Source organism: Rhodamnia argentea, chromosome 5 (genome assembly GCF_020921035.1).
Source record: "Rhodamnia argentea isolate NSW1041297 chromosome 5, ASM2092103v1, whole genome shotgun sequence".
Taxonomy (NCBI): domain Eukaryota; kingdom Viridiplantae; phylum Streptophyta; class Magnoliopsida; order Myrtales; family Myrtaceae; genus Rhodamnia; species Rhodamnia argentea.
This window is the reverse complement of record NC_063154.1, coordinates 7910444-7922598: the sequence shown is the minus strand read 5'-3', so window position 1 is coordinate 7922598 and position 12155 is coordinate 7910444. Positions and strand designations below refer to the sequence as shown.

Genomic DNA, 12155 nt, shown 5'->3' with positions numbered 1-12155 from the left:
CTGTGGAAGTACCTAAGCTTGTGGAGGACCGCCGAGTGACCTCTGGTGGAGTCCGAGTCCTCTGGGAAATCCTTGGCGAGCGCCATTCGGCAAGGCCACACAACTTGTAGGTAATGCATAGCAGTCCTCAAAAGTCAGAAATTGGCATAATACAGAGTTTTCCGGACAGTGAACGATAGCTACGTACAACACCCAATTAATCGATGGAAACAAGTCCATGAGGTATTCAAGGGAGGATGTGAGGACCATTACCACCGTAGTACGTTCGTATGTCTTGACCATCTGTTTGGTGTCCCATCAAACACCTAAGGCATGTTTCAGAGCAAGTATGTCGGCCAGCTTAGTGACCCACAGGGAGAGAGAGAGAGAGAGAGAGAGAGAGAGTAGATCAACCGCGATAGCAAACCACGAAAGCGTCGGTCCTATTTCTAATTAGGTACAACACTCGTAACACCGAGGTGAAAAGATAAAAAAGAAGACATCGGTCAATCTAAAGTACTTGATATCGCAAATGAGTCCTCTACATGACACTTGCCATAACGATGTATTTTGAATGAGGCGCCTCTACATCAGATCAAGCAGAAGAGGCAAAATGAGCAACTACACTACCATTATGAGGTGCAACTGAAACGCTGCAGATGTTGCCTATCCTGTTCCTTCTTAAAGCATCTGGGAGCACACCGGCCCTATGAGCTGCGATAACACCTATTGCTTCCCAGTAATTAGAAACCTTTACCTGTACAGACAATAGATATTGTTTCATGCTTTTCAGCGGTAACAGATTATCATAAGACGTGAAGAGAGCATATTGCATAGAGTTTCCGTTTTTCTTTGTTTCAGATTCTTATCATTGCATAGAGTTTTAGATATTGAGAATTCATGGATCAACTGTTTCCACCAGCTTTACATAAAATTTTCAGCAAACAGATAAGGGTCGGATGCCCCAGACTCAGTATTCCTTATAATTAAAGCAATAGAAATACGATTTTATTGATATTACTCGGTCTCAAAACTACCACTTAGTCCTAACTAAGGAAGCCCTCATTGAAAGGCATAACTGTGTGTTTGTGAAGCTTTTAATCCAGTTATTGCATCTCTTGGGAAACGAGAAGAATAAGGCTGTTGACAATCCTACTGGCATCAAACTTTTCTCCCAAAGTTTCATTGGATCTCAACACAAAAGATTATGGAAGAAGAGAATGAGCTAGGCTTCGGTTTCATACCGCTTCAATCTGTAGCTTGTCAGGTGTGTCATTGAGAACTGTTTCATTCTCCTCCACAACAATTATCAGCGGCTGAAATAAGTAAAAGAGAGGAAAATGTTGAATAACACTTCTTTTGGCTATATTCAAGGCAACCTGGTTGCTTTTTCCTTTTGAGTAATGCCATCAAGTCTTTTCTGTTAACAAAACTTCAGAGAAAGAATTTTAGTAGAAAGCAGTATTGCATTTGTACAATTACCTTCTTTTTCCTTGTTGCGAAAGCAAGAGCACCATCACCTCCACAAGCATCCATAGGAAGAACAACACTATCAACATCACTGCCTAATATGCACCTTTTCTCCATAAACTCCGATTCGTCGACCAAGTACTGAGGTGCGTTGCTTAGCCCAGCAAGCACGCAGGGAAGGAATGTATATCCTATCTACAAGGCCCACACATTATGACTCAGAAAAGAAAAAAATATGAATTAAGACTCACATTAAGCACAAAGAATCACACAAGCATGAGCAATTGAAAATGCACAAAATTCCATATTTGTTCAGAAAAAGTCTCGAGTGTTCCATATAGTTGCAGCCCAAGACCACTATGGTCTCCAGAAGCTACTCATTCAAACTAAAGTAAGATCATAACTTGTAGAGTGTAACAAAACATCGAAGCAACATAGCATTTTGAAAGTTCTATGTAAATATAGAAATCGACAAAAGCACTGAGAAGTATTTCAACCTTTATATCAAGCTAGAACCAACAATAAGTTAGAATGCTAGCATGAAACATTGATAAGTGGGGAAATAAGTTGATAAGAGAATTTTCACTATCAACACATCAGACTAATTTGGATTCTTTATAGACATGCTCTATTGCAGTGGATCTCGTGCCATATTTAAAACATCCACTGAGGCAGCACTGTAAAAGCTGTTTACTTCACTACTAAGATATTCTGGCTTGTCCATAGGAAATTGATTATTCACAATATTTCCAACGGGCATATAAGGTGGAGTAATATCATATGCGCGTGCATGACAGGGTACACAGCCACTGACCTGCCCGCACCAACTACCATACACACACACAGATACACACCACCAGATAGAGAAAGATGGTTTCCATAGAAGCACTAACCTCCTCTGCAGCCGATTTTGGGGAGAGAGAGAGGCTCAGGGGCAGAGGTGACATAGCAGGAGCATGCGCACATGGTATCTGAAACTCCTTTACCACTAAATGACTTATGAGTGCCTCAACTCCTGCTATATCATCTATTCCCTGAACAGAGTAATCAACTGATGAGGAAAAGTATCCCGCAAAGCTAAGAAGGAGTTCATTTCCATACACGAACAATCTATAGATGAAGTTGGCTTTCTCATAGAGCTCTGATTGGCAAGTACTACTTATTAGATGGGGAATAAGGAATCCAAATCCAACGATATTCATACCACTCCTTGTCGATAATCATCCGCATCATCCAAATCATCATCCGGGAAGCGTCCCACAACAGCAACAGCATTTACCTTTGCTCTGCTAACTAAAGTTTGTACAGCTCTCAATAGTGCACCAGGATGCTTTATCCTCCCAGTAGAATGGCCATTCTCAGGATCGATCCACTTCTCCACCTGAAAATACAATTTATGAAAATTAATTCGAGTCTCAAAATTCATGAGAATTCGTATTTATTACAAAAAGGTTTATAATGCTTCAAACCATAAATGAAGCCACACGAAAGCAATTTAAGGAGAGTGGGCAAGAAACACTCTGCAATAAAGGGACACAAATTAACGTTAAAGTATAGCGAGCTTTCAAACCAAAATATAATTACTGATCAGTGAGAGCAAATGTGTCATCGACGCACATTCAAAAAAAGGGGTTTTGTTAAACAGTGCTCTTAGGGCATTTGATAAAGCTATAGTTAATGGGAAAAAGAAGAAGCAAGGTTCACATGTTCCAATGTCTTGTGATGTGTAAAGTTACCAAAATTTTTCATCTTTAGTGAGTTAGAAATATCCTATATTACCTATAAAAATAGTCTTAAATATAAATGCACTATAACATATTAAGCTAAATGAGTGCCCTAAGAAAAAGAATCTTAAAAGGGAGGGGAAAGTGAACATATAAAGGTCAAACGAAATTAGAACAATAAACCAGCACCGCGATGTCAGAGAAAGTAAAGTATCGGACCTCTAGTGCAGTATCCGTGACAATATATTCCAGAACAGGCAAACCAAGGGAAGCTCTTGTCGCATCAGCGACTTGTAAATGACGAACTCGGACCTCTTCTTCTATTGCAGCATCAAGAACAAGACCAACCTTTGGTGTGTCACGAGTCCCATGTATTCAGTTCATGAAGTACACAGAAGATGGTTGATGCTCTAAAGACAAATGAAGCGCACAGTACAACCTTATTTTGGTGAACAGGCTGCAGTGCCCATAAGCCTTCTGCAAACCGATCAAGAGCATGGCCTTCAACATATAACACATTAGGCATTGGCCAGTAGAGCATTGCTGCATTAAGAACCTGTTGAACTACAAGTTGTATTATGCATCGGCATATGTGATCATTGCAGAGTCACAAAATAAACATGCAACCAACATATATAAGCACCCATGAACTGTGCCACCAGATTGTTCATCTGTAATAATATTCATTTATCTGACAATAACCAGTGGATCCAGGATTGCAGTTCAAAATTCTCCCTGGACATCAAGTAGAGGACACACATTACCAAAAATATATAATTCCTTCCTTTATTTCTTTTCTTTAAATTTCCCTGCTTTTCTTTCTTTGTGCCCAGACTCCAGTCATACAATAGGTGCATGCTACCATACACTACAAGTTTATCTTTGATTCAGCTGCATCTAATACACAAAATAGTCAAACCACTTAAACACATTGGTTGATCCACACTATGGTTGTAATAAGGCAAGTAGATCCCAGAGTAGTTCCAAGTTGCAAATGACGGAGATGCACTCATGATCATAGTGGACTGAGCTACCCTCTAAGGGGAAAAAAATGAGTCTCATTGTCTTAGCAAGATCACAAACTTCAGTTTAACTCCTTGGCCATTCCAAGGGAACTTGAAAGCAGAAATTTAAAACAGATGCATGACTTAAGTTGCTTCTGACAATTTCATAAGCCTCCATTCATATCCACCAGAATACAACCAGGCACACAAGAATTTCATCTTGGCAATTCTGCAGCATTCTTCTTAATCAATTAGTGTTCCTGATCGATCTACATTTATGCAACAAAGAAGTAAACTAAAGCAAAGATAAAGCTACCATGAATGCAGAGCATCACCATGCGCACCCATGAGAACCATTCACACACTCCAGTATACAATTATACCATCAATAAGAAACATATGATAGAGAAGGAAAAAAATGAGCTGTACATTGGGGTGAGAGATGAGGCAATCGACCACCGAAGAGAGAGTGCGGGCAACAGGCAAAGCATCGCCGGCATATCCTCCGATGGACGCACCAACCCCAGTGGGCACTATCATTACACTTGTATAATCTCTCTTCCACTGCACAGTACCGGTACCTCACGTTAAACAATCTACAGCCTCAAAGAATCAAGAAAATCGCAATAAGAACACCAAATTTAGCCCATTTAACTGATGGATGGTATGAAGCCATGCAGAATTTGCCTGGCTTTGTCGTAGATAGCCGGGAATTGGTTGTGAAACTGCCACTGCCGCTTATTGAAGGAAATGGCCAGCTAAGCTGCACTGCCATTTCTTCCACAGCTCAAATTGCTCTGCGTGGCTTTCTCTATTGCTCCTTAGAGTAAGGAAGCTGATACCTTCGCTTGGAGTAACCTTTTAACCAATATCCTAATAAAGATGAACAGGATTAGTTTTGGCAAAGGAGTTGTCCTAAGATAAACAAACGAAACTAAAATAAAAAATAAAAAAATAATTCCTTTGCCAATCTAGCGGCTGCTTAACAAGACATTGCAGCCATACGCCATCACAGAATCAAAGAAGAAACAAACTAGTCTGAAAAAAAAGAAAAAAAAACAAAAGAATCAGAACAAGAGCAATCGCCATCTCCATTTCATCTATATGAGCTAATTTTGCACAAGTTCACCGAAATTGCGCCGAAATGAACATCTACAGCAAACCCAGTTTCGTAGTTGCAACATTTTCCCCAGCGATTCTATTTTCTGGTAGGAATAGCAGACAAAAGATAAAACCACGCAGAGAGAGAGCGAGAGAGAAAGAGACCTTAGCTTGGTTAGTGCTTCGCTTGTTCTGTAAGACCAGAGAGACGACGGACAAAAGCGGTCGGACCACGATGTACGTTGCGTTCCATTCGAGCTCACGAGGGAGAGAACAATGGAGTGAACGTGCCTTCTCCTCCCACTCTCCACTCTTGCCGTCGAGGAACAACGGAGGGCTTGGACTTACACTTCCTCCGTTCTAAATTTTCGCCGGTTGAAATATCGCGCTTTATCCTCTCGTTTATACATAAACCCCAAATCACTTACCAAAAACAAGACATAATGCCAAAAATATTTTCTAAACTTTGGCTCATTTATATAATATGGTCATAGATTTTTAACTTATTTGATATAATTCCTAAACTTCAGCTAAATGTGCGATATAGTTTATGAACTTTTAATTTGTTCACCTGTACTTTTGGTACATGATTAATGTAGTCCGTGTACTATATGAAATTGTTCACTATTATTTTTCAATTAATTCGAGATCATGGACATCATCGAATATTTTCATACGGTCCCGAAACAAATTAATAGTTCATGAATCACATTGCATATCGGGTTAAAATTCATGGACCACATTGAATAAATTAAAAATTCAGATACCACATTAACCGTTAAGCCAAGTTCAAAACCCATTTATGTCATTTTTCCCCGAAAACAACAACAATAAAAAGCATAAACCTCAAACCTTTGATGAAAAAAAAAAAAAGTTACGTAAACCCCAAAATACTAAATGAGAAATGCGTGGTTTTGGACAATTTAGCCCTTCAATGTCTCTATTGACGCAATTTGGTTAGAAGAGGCCTCATAGCACTCCAATGCGAAGATGTTTGCATTTTCCTTCCCCGATTTTTTTCATATTGACACACATTTGGAAAATAGTTAAGGTAATTAATTGAAAAGAAAAATAATTAGATACTCGATCGTCAAACGAGACAAAATTTCAAGGTATTGCGATGCTATCATTTCGGGAAAAATCTAATTACTTTAATAACCAAGTATATTCCGAAAGGATATTGGTATTTTAGTAATCTAATTAGTCGAATTTGGATTTAAGATTCTCGTTAGACCTATCAAGTCTCAAAATCATCTAAAATTCAACATGATTTTGTAACTTAGGGTACGTTATTTTCGCGAAAAATGAATCGATTTGAATATATTTTTATTAAATGATCGCTTGTATCGCTTGAATCAATTAGTCAATAAAAATGTTTCCATTATCGATAACAATTTATGTTTAAATACTAAAGAAAATTTTTCAACTAAGGCATGAATTGACCATAGCGGTTTTACCTAAGGGTCTAACCTTGCCGGCTAGCCAAATATTCCGATATGTCAAAAACGTTTTTGTCCAAAAACAATTTTGACTTTAAATTATTTTTATTTATTTTTCCTTTTTTTCTCATTTCGTTTTTTTTTTTTTCTTTGTTGCGGGTCACAACCTTTCCGACCATAGGTGAGGCAATCCTCACTCGTGGCCGAGGAGGCCAGCCCTTGATCAACCATCCGATTTGGCCGCTGACAAGGTTAGATCTTTCTTTGAGATTGGTATGGCCACTTCATGCCTTTTTTAAATAAGGTCCACTTTGAATCCTCTTTCGATAAAAATGATAGCACTTCATGCCTTAATTTGTAATTTTTCGTGATGAAAATATTTTTTGTTTTTTCATTACTATCAGCGATACGAGCTATTATTTATAAGAATTTTTTAAAAAAATTTATTAATTTATTACGAAATAAATAGAGCATTAGCCTTGACAAATTATTACGAAATAAACATTCTCCGATCTAATCTATGTTCACGATCTCCTTTAGTAACTATTTCCATTTTTCACGGTTTACACAGTCTTACATTCGTTTTTCTTTTTCACGGTTCAGTAAATATCTCTTTTTTCTCTTCGTATATTCCGACTTCCACAACCCAAAAAAGAAAAAAAAAATACATATAATAGCATCTCTTGCATCCATTTCACCCCGTTAGAATATCAAACCTAAAAACTTTTCAGCCAATAGATAAAATGATGTTACATGTATATAAAGATCATGTAAATTTCAAAAAACGTGCCATGTAAGCATGCTTTTAACACCGTATCTCACGCGCAAGACGACATAGCGACACCACGTGGAATTTTACCAACATGAGACCGCGCACGCAAATAAACCGGGACAAAACCCAGCTCCGGTACCATATTACAATGTCCGGCGCAAAAATCTCAAGCTATCAGTGGAGGGAGACTGCATGTGTATAAACAACATAAAAATCTCGTATGCGAGACAAATTTTCCCAACTTTTTTTTTATTTTTACCTATTCACTTGGAGATGATCCGTGCATATGTTCTCCATCCATACACGTCACCTAGAATTTGATCCTGCAAATAGAATACACGTCAGTCAATTTCTCCTTTCGAAAATTGCGAAGAAAAAGAAAGAGAGAGAGAAAATATCACCTCAGAAATAATCATAATACAGAGAAATGAATTCTCGAGAGGGAGTACTAAGCTAGGGTTTCTGGTTTAGAGCTGACCTTGTTCTGGGCCTCTTGTGAGCAACACGCGGTGGGCCTTTCTCTTCATTTGATGAACTTCAGAGGCCTCATCATTACGTTGTCCTCGTGATCCAAGATCTGCCCATTTCAACCACTTGTTGTTACACCACAGCATCACGGCCCAAAACAATAAGGCCCATTCTTGTTCGGCGAAAAGCCCGTAACCGGTTCGATCGTTCCGCGAAAAAATATACGATCCAAAGAATATTTCCGTAAAAAAACGATTACTTGCATCACTTATGAAAAATGAGTAAACAAAAAATATGTACGGCATCCATGAAAATATTTCAATATAATTTTTTATAATAAAAATATATTTTATAGATTAATTATTTTTTTAATCAAACGATTAATTACTTTCAAACGGTCATTTTTATGGTAACGTTTTTTTCAAATAGTTAGTGTTCGGCCTATTCAATTTTACGGAACTGGACAGGACACATCAGTCTGAATCGAAAGTCTATGCAGAATGTAAGAGGATCCGGAAAAAGCTTCGCATTCAATCGTCGTGTCAGATTCGCAATTGGGTACACCCCGTGACACAAGGCATTAACTTTGCCACCCCACCCCACCCGGGGTGGGATCCGACCCGCATTTCAATAATATTCACCAAATACTTTCGCGAAAAATAAATAATTTAAGAATATTTTTCAAGAAAATGATTGCTGATATTGTTCACAACAATAAATGAGCAGAAAAAAAAAATCTCGTTGTCCACGAAATATTGAAACATAAATTATGGTCCATGAGGAAAATATTTCTTATTAACTAATTACTTCGACTAATATAAGTCATCATTTTTGAAAAATCAATTTTTCGAATAATTCATTTTCCATAAAATGAACGGAGCTTAAGCTAATTGTAGCAAGTCTCGCCTTTGAAGCAGAGCTAGCAGAACCCAACGTTCCGATTCAGGAACGATTGACCTCTGCTTTTGTTCTCGATGTCGGATTTTGTTCTTTTATTTTTCAGCTTTTGTGAAAGCAAATCTTAGACTAAAGTGAGAGTTCTTGACGAGTAGTATTGCAAAATTCTCAATTAGGATAATTTTGAAATATATGAGAAAAAGAAACAAATGATGAGGAAAAAAACATGAACGAATGCTATATATGTAGTTTGCTGTACTTACATGGCAATGGTAGACGTAGCCGGGCTCCGCCGTGGCGTCGAACGGGTACGGCGAATTGGAGTGGATGTAGGAAAATCGGACCACTATCGTCGTCACGTACCCGGGAGTCATCTTGTACACGTTCTTCCACCCCTTCTCGTGAGGGCGCACCCCTAGCTTCTGGCCACGTGCGTGCTCCCCCACGTGGCACCTCTCCGCGTCGTACCATTTCATCATGCAGCCCTTGAACTCCTCCAGGTCCACCAGCTCCGTCTGATCCACCACCTTGAACAGCCCCAGGTGGATGTGCAGCGGGTGGTTGTCGTCCGTGAGGTTGATCACGTTCCACACCTCCGTCGACCCCTCCCTCGGGGTCTCCGTGGCCGGGTCGTCGAACGGCTTGCCATTCAGGTAGAGGTGCGTCGGCTCGTCCGCATCGCTCGTGTACTCGTACATCGTGATGTACCGGGTGCGCGAAGCCTCGGATAGGTCGGCTGCCGGGTACTTGATAAGCTTCTCGGGTATCCTCGACCCGTCGGTTTCCCGGTCTTTCTTGATGATGAACTTCATGACCTTACTGTTGGCCTCATTGACCGGATCACCCGACGGGTACGGGTATGCCGCGTCGTTGGCTAGGATGGCGTGGTCAGACTTCGACTTGGAGAAGTCCACCACCACGTCGACGATCTCGGATGGGGCCACAAGGGTCTCGTTGGCCGGCACTGGCTCCTCGAGGTAGGCCGAGTCAGCCGCCACGTGGACGATTTCCAATCCATTTGTGAAAAAGAACTTGAAGAACCTCGCATTGCTAGCGTTGATGATGCGGAATCGGTACTTTCGACGCCGTACCACCATGTAAGGCCACGCCTTGCCGTTCACTATGATCGCGTCGCCAAAATACTCCGGCTGCCACTGAGGGTGGATGGAAGGGTTGTTTCCGGTAGAATTCATGTATATGGAGCCGTCCACGCAGAAGCTCCGATCGAACACAACCAACGGGCGATCGAACTCGCTGCTGGCGGGGAGCTCGAGTGGGGACTCCACTTCGGGGTGGCGGAGGACATAGGCCCCAATCAAGCCGGCCAATAGGTTGACTCGGGTCAACCCCATGGCATGATCATGATACCACATGTTCCCGGGATGTTGGTTATTGTTGTAGTGATATTTTTTCTTGGTCCAAGTGGGCCCCCACTCTCGGAACCCGGCGGTGAACCACGAGTGCGAGTGTCCGTCGCTTTTGGGCTCGTGGATCCCGCCATGGAGGTGAACCACGGTGGGGATGCCCCTCCTGGTGCGGGGCACCGCGGTCGGGATGGTCGGGTCCCACGGGAGGATGTGCTTCGAAGGGAGGTAATTTTGCCACGTCACGTAAGTGCCGACGCCGTGGAGGGCCTCGATGGTGGGACCGGGAACAGTGGCGGTGGTCTGGGACGTGCCGAAGGCGAACACCGGGGTCGGGGGGAGGTCCCTGTGGAATTTCTGAGAAAAGCAAAAGCAGAAACTTTGCATAACAAAACGACGGACAACATAATGGTCAACATGAGCACCCAACTACATAAATTATTGTCCTTGTAACATGCCATTGAGGTTTGTCACGAAATCATTAATAATTAATTCTCCCAAAAAGCTTCTAACCCATTAATTAATCCAATTCACATTAACCTAGTCCAATCGTATTTCGCAATATTAAATTCTAGTTGCTAAAAAAAGTATCGACTAGAAGAGTGGAGGTGGAGATGTCTAGAAAAGGGGGCACAAACCATGATTAATTAAAGACCAGAAGTCAGAAAGAATGATTTTCATTTTGATTAAATATTTGATTCATGTTAATGACCAATCAAACCCGAACCAATTGCTTCGGGTTAATCACAGTTCTTTTTGGAATCACGCTTCGTTCTATGAAAAATTCGGCGAATCTCGTCGCGTTAGATAACAAAGATTGGTGCATGATCTATTCCCCTCTCATCCAACGAATTGTAAAATGAGTTGAGTTAATTTATGATTGCGTCTTTAATCCAAAGGCATGTCCTAATCTTATCTTTGCTTAAAGAAATCGAGATGGGGAACAATTATGGGCACATACTAAAAGGAATGTTTCACCAACCATAGTAAAATGAAATTCTTTATTTGCTGACCCCCAAGAATAAAGATAAAAAAGGGGAAAAAAATGGAAAAGAGTCGGTCTTTCACGTGAAGCGCACTTGGATTTTGCTAGCAATGCAAGGTTGAGTTCATAGACCAAACTCACAAGCCTAGCTTGAGAAATCAATTTCCGATTGCGTGTCTTTGTTTCTTTTCCTTGTTTAGATCGGAAATGGAATTTCTTGCAGATTGACCCAAATGAACTGGAATCCTTCCGACTGAAAAAAGAGAAAAGAAAAGAAAGAAAGAACTGGAATCCACCGAAAATAATCGCTGTTTATCATTTAATGAGCGTCAAAATACGTGAACGGAACGAGTTGCAGTGTTGCACCATGAGTTCCCAATGGAGAAGAACGAGATTGCTCTGCGAAGGGCAAGCCCGCAACTCTACGAACCATGGAATGCCGACATATAATATGATGATGAATCAGAGGAAACCCAAGAAGAACATGGTCTAACACCCAAGAGACGGAGAGAGTTTCAGAGAGAGAGAGAGAGGGAGAGAGTTGCAGAGAGATGCCGGGAAGAAGATGAAGTAAAAGGGTGTGTACTTTCTTACCCAGCGGATCTCGTACATGCCAATGTTCAGAGATTTGGGCCGAGGAACACCGCCCACAACGTCGAAACCTTGGACCTTGGGCATGTCAGGAAGCTTGTCCACGAACATCTCCAGCTTCGATGGGTTTATGAGCCTGTCCTCTGCCCAGGCACTGCTCACCATGATGAGCAGCACGACAAGCACTGTCCTCTTCCCTGGATCGACCGTTTCCAGCATCATGCAGATGCACCCAGCGAGAGAGAGAGAGAGAGAGAGAGAGAGAGAGGAAAAAGTGGTGAGAAAAGTTGGTAATCTTTAGTGTTTTTCTAGGGGGAGATCAGCTTCTTATGATGGTGAAAATGGAAGGAGTGCTTCTCAT

At 41.0% G+C, this 12155-nt stretch overlaps 2 protein-coding genes across 2 annotated transcripts; both read right to left on the bottom strand.

Moving 5' to 3' along the window:
• Positions 1-403: 403 nt before the first annotated feature.
• On the bottom strand, positions 404-5594 carry LOC115740011 (uncharacterized lipoprotein syc1174_c-like). The gene is made up of 10 exons (XM_030673349.2): positions 5444-5594; positions 4833-5050; positions 4607-4741; positions 3613-3729; positions 3393-3521; positions 2654-2830; positions 2343-2483; positions 1462-1644; positions 1224-1295; positions 404-736 (listed from the first exon to the last, which is right to left on the bottom strand). The coding sequence occupies exons 2-10, from the start codon at positions 4950-4952 to the stop codon at positions 575-577; spliced, it is 1236 nt and encodes a 411-aa protein (XP_030529209.1). The 5' UTR covers positions 4953-5050; positions 5444-5594; the 3' UTR covers positions 404-574.
• A 2137-nt stretch (positions 5595-7731) lies between these two features.
• On the bottom strand, positions 7732-12155 carry LOC115740010 (multicopper oxidase LPR1). Its single transcript, XM_030673348.2, has 4 exons — positions 11798-12155; positions 9118-10575; positions 7965-8066; positions 7732-7807 (listed from the first exon to the last, which is right to left on the bottom strand). The coding sequence occupies exons 1-3, from the start codon at positions 12014-12016 to the stop codon at positions 8013-8015; spliced, it is 1731 nt and encodes a 576-aa protein (XP_030529208.1). The 5' UTR covers positions 12017-12155; the 3' UTR covers positions 7732-7807; positions 7965-8012.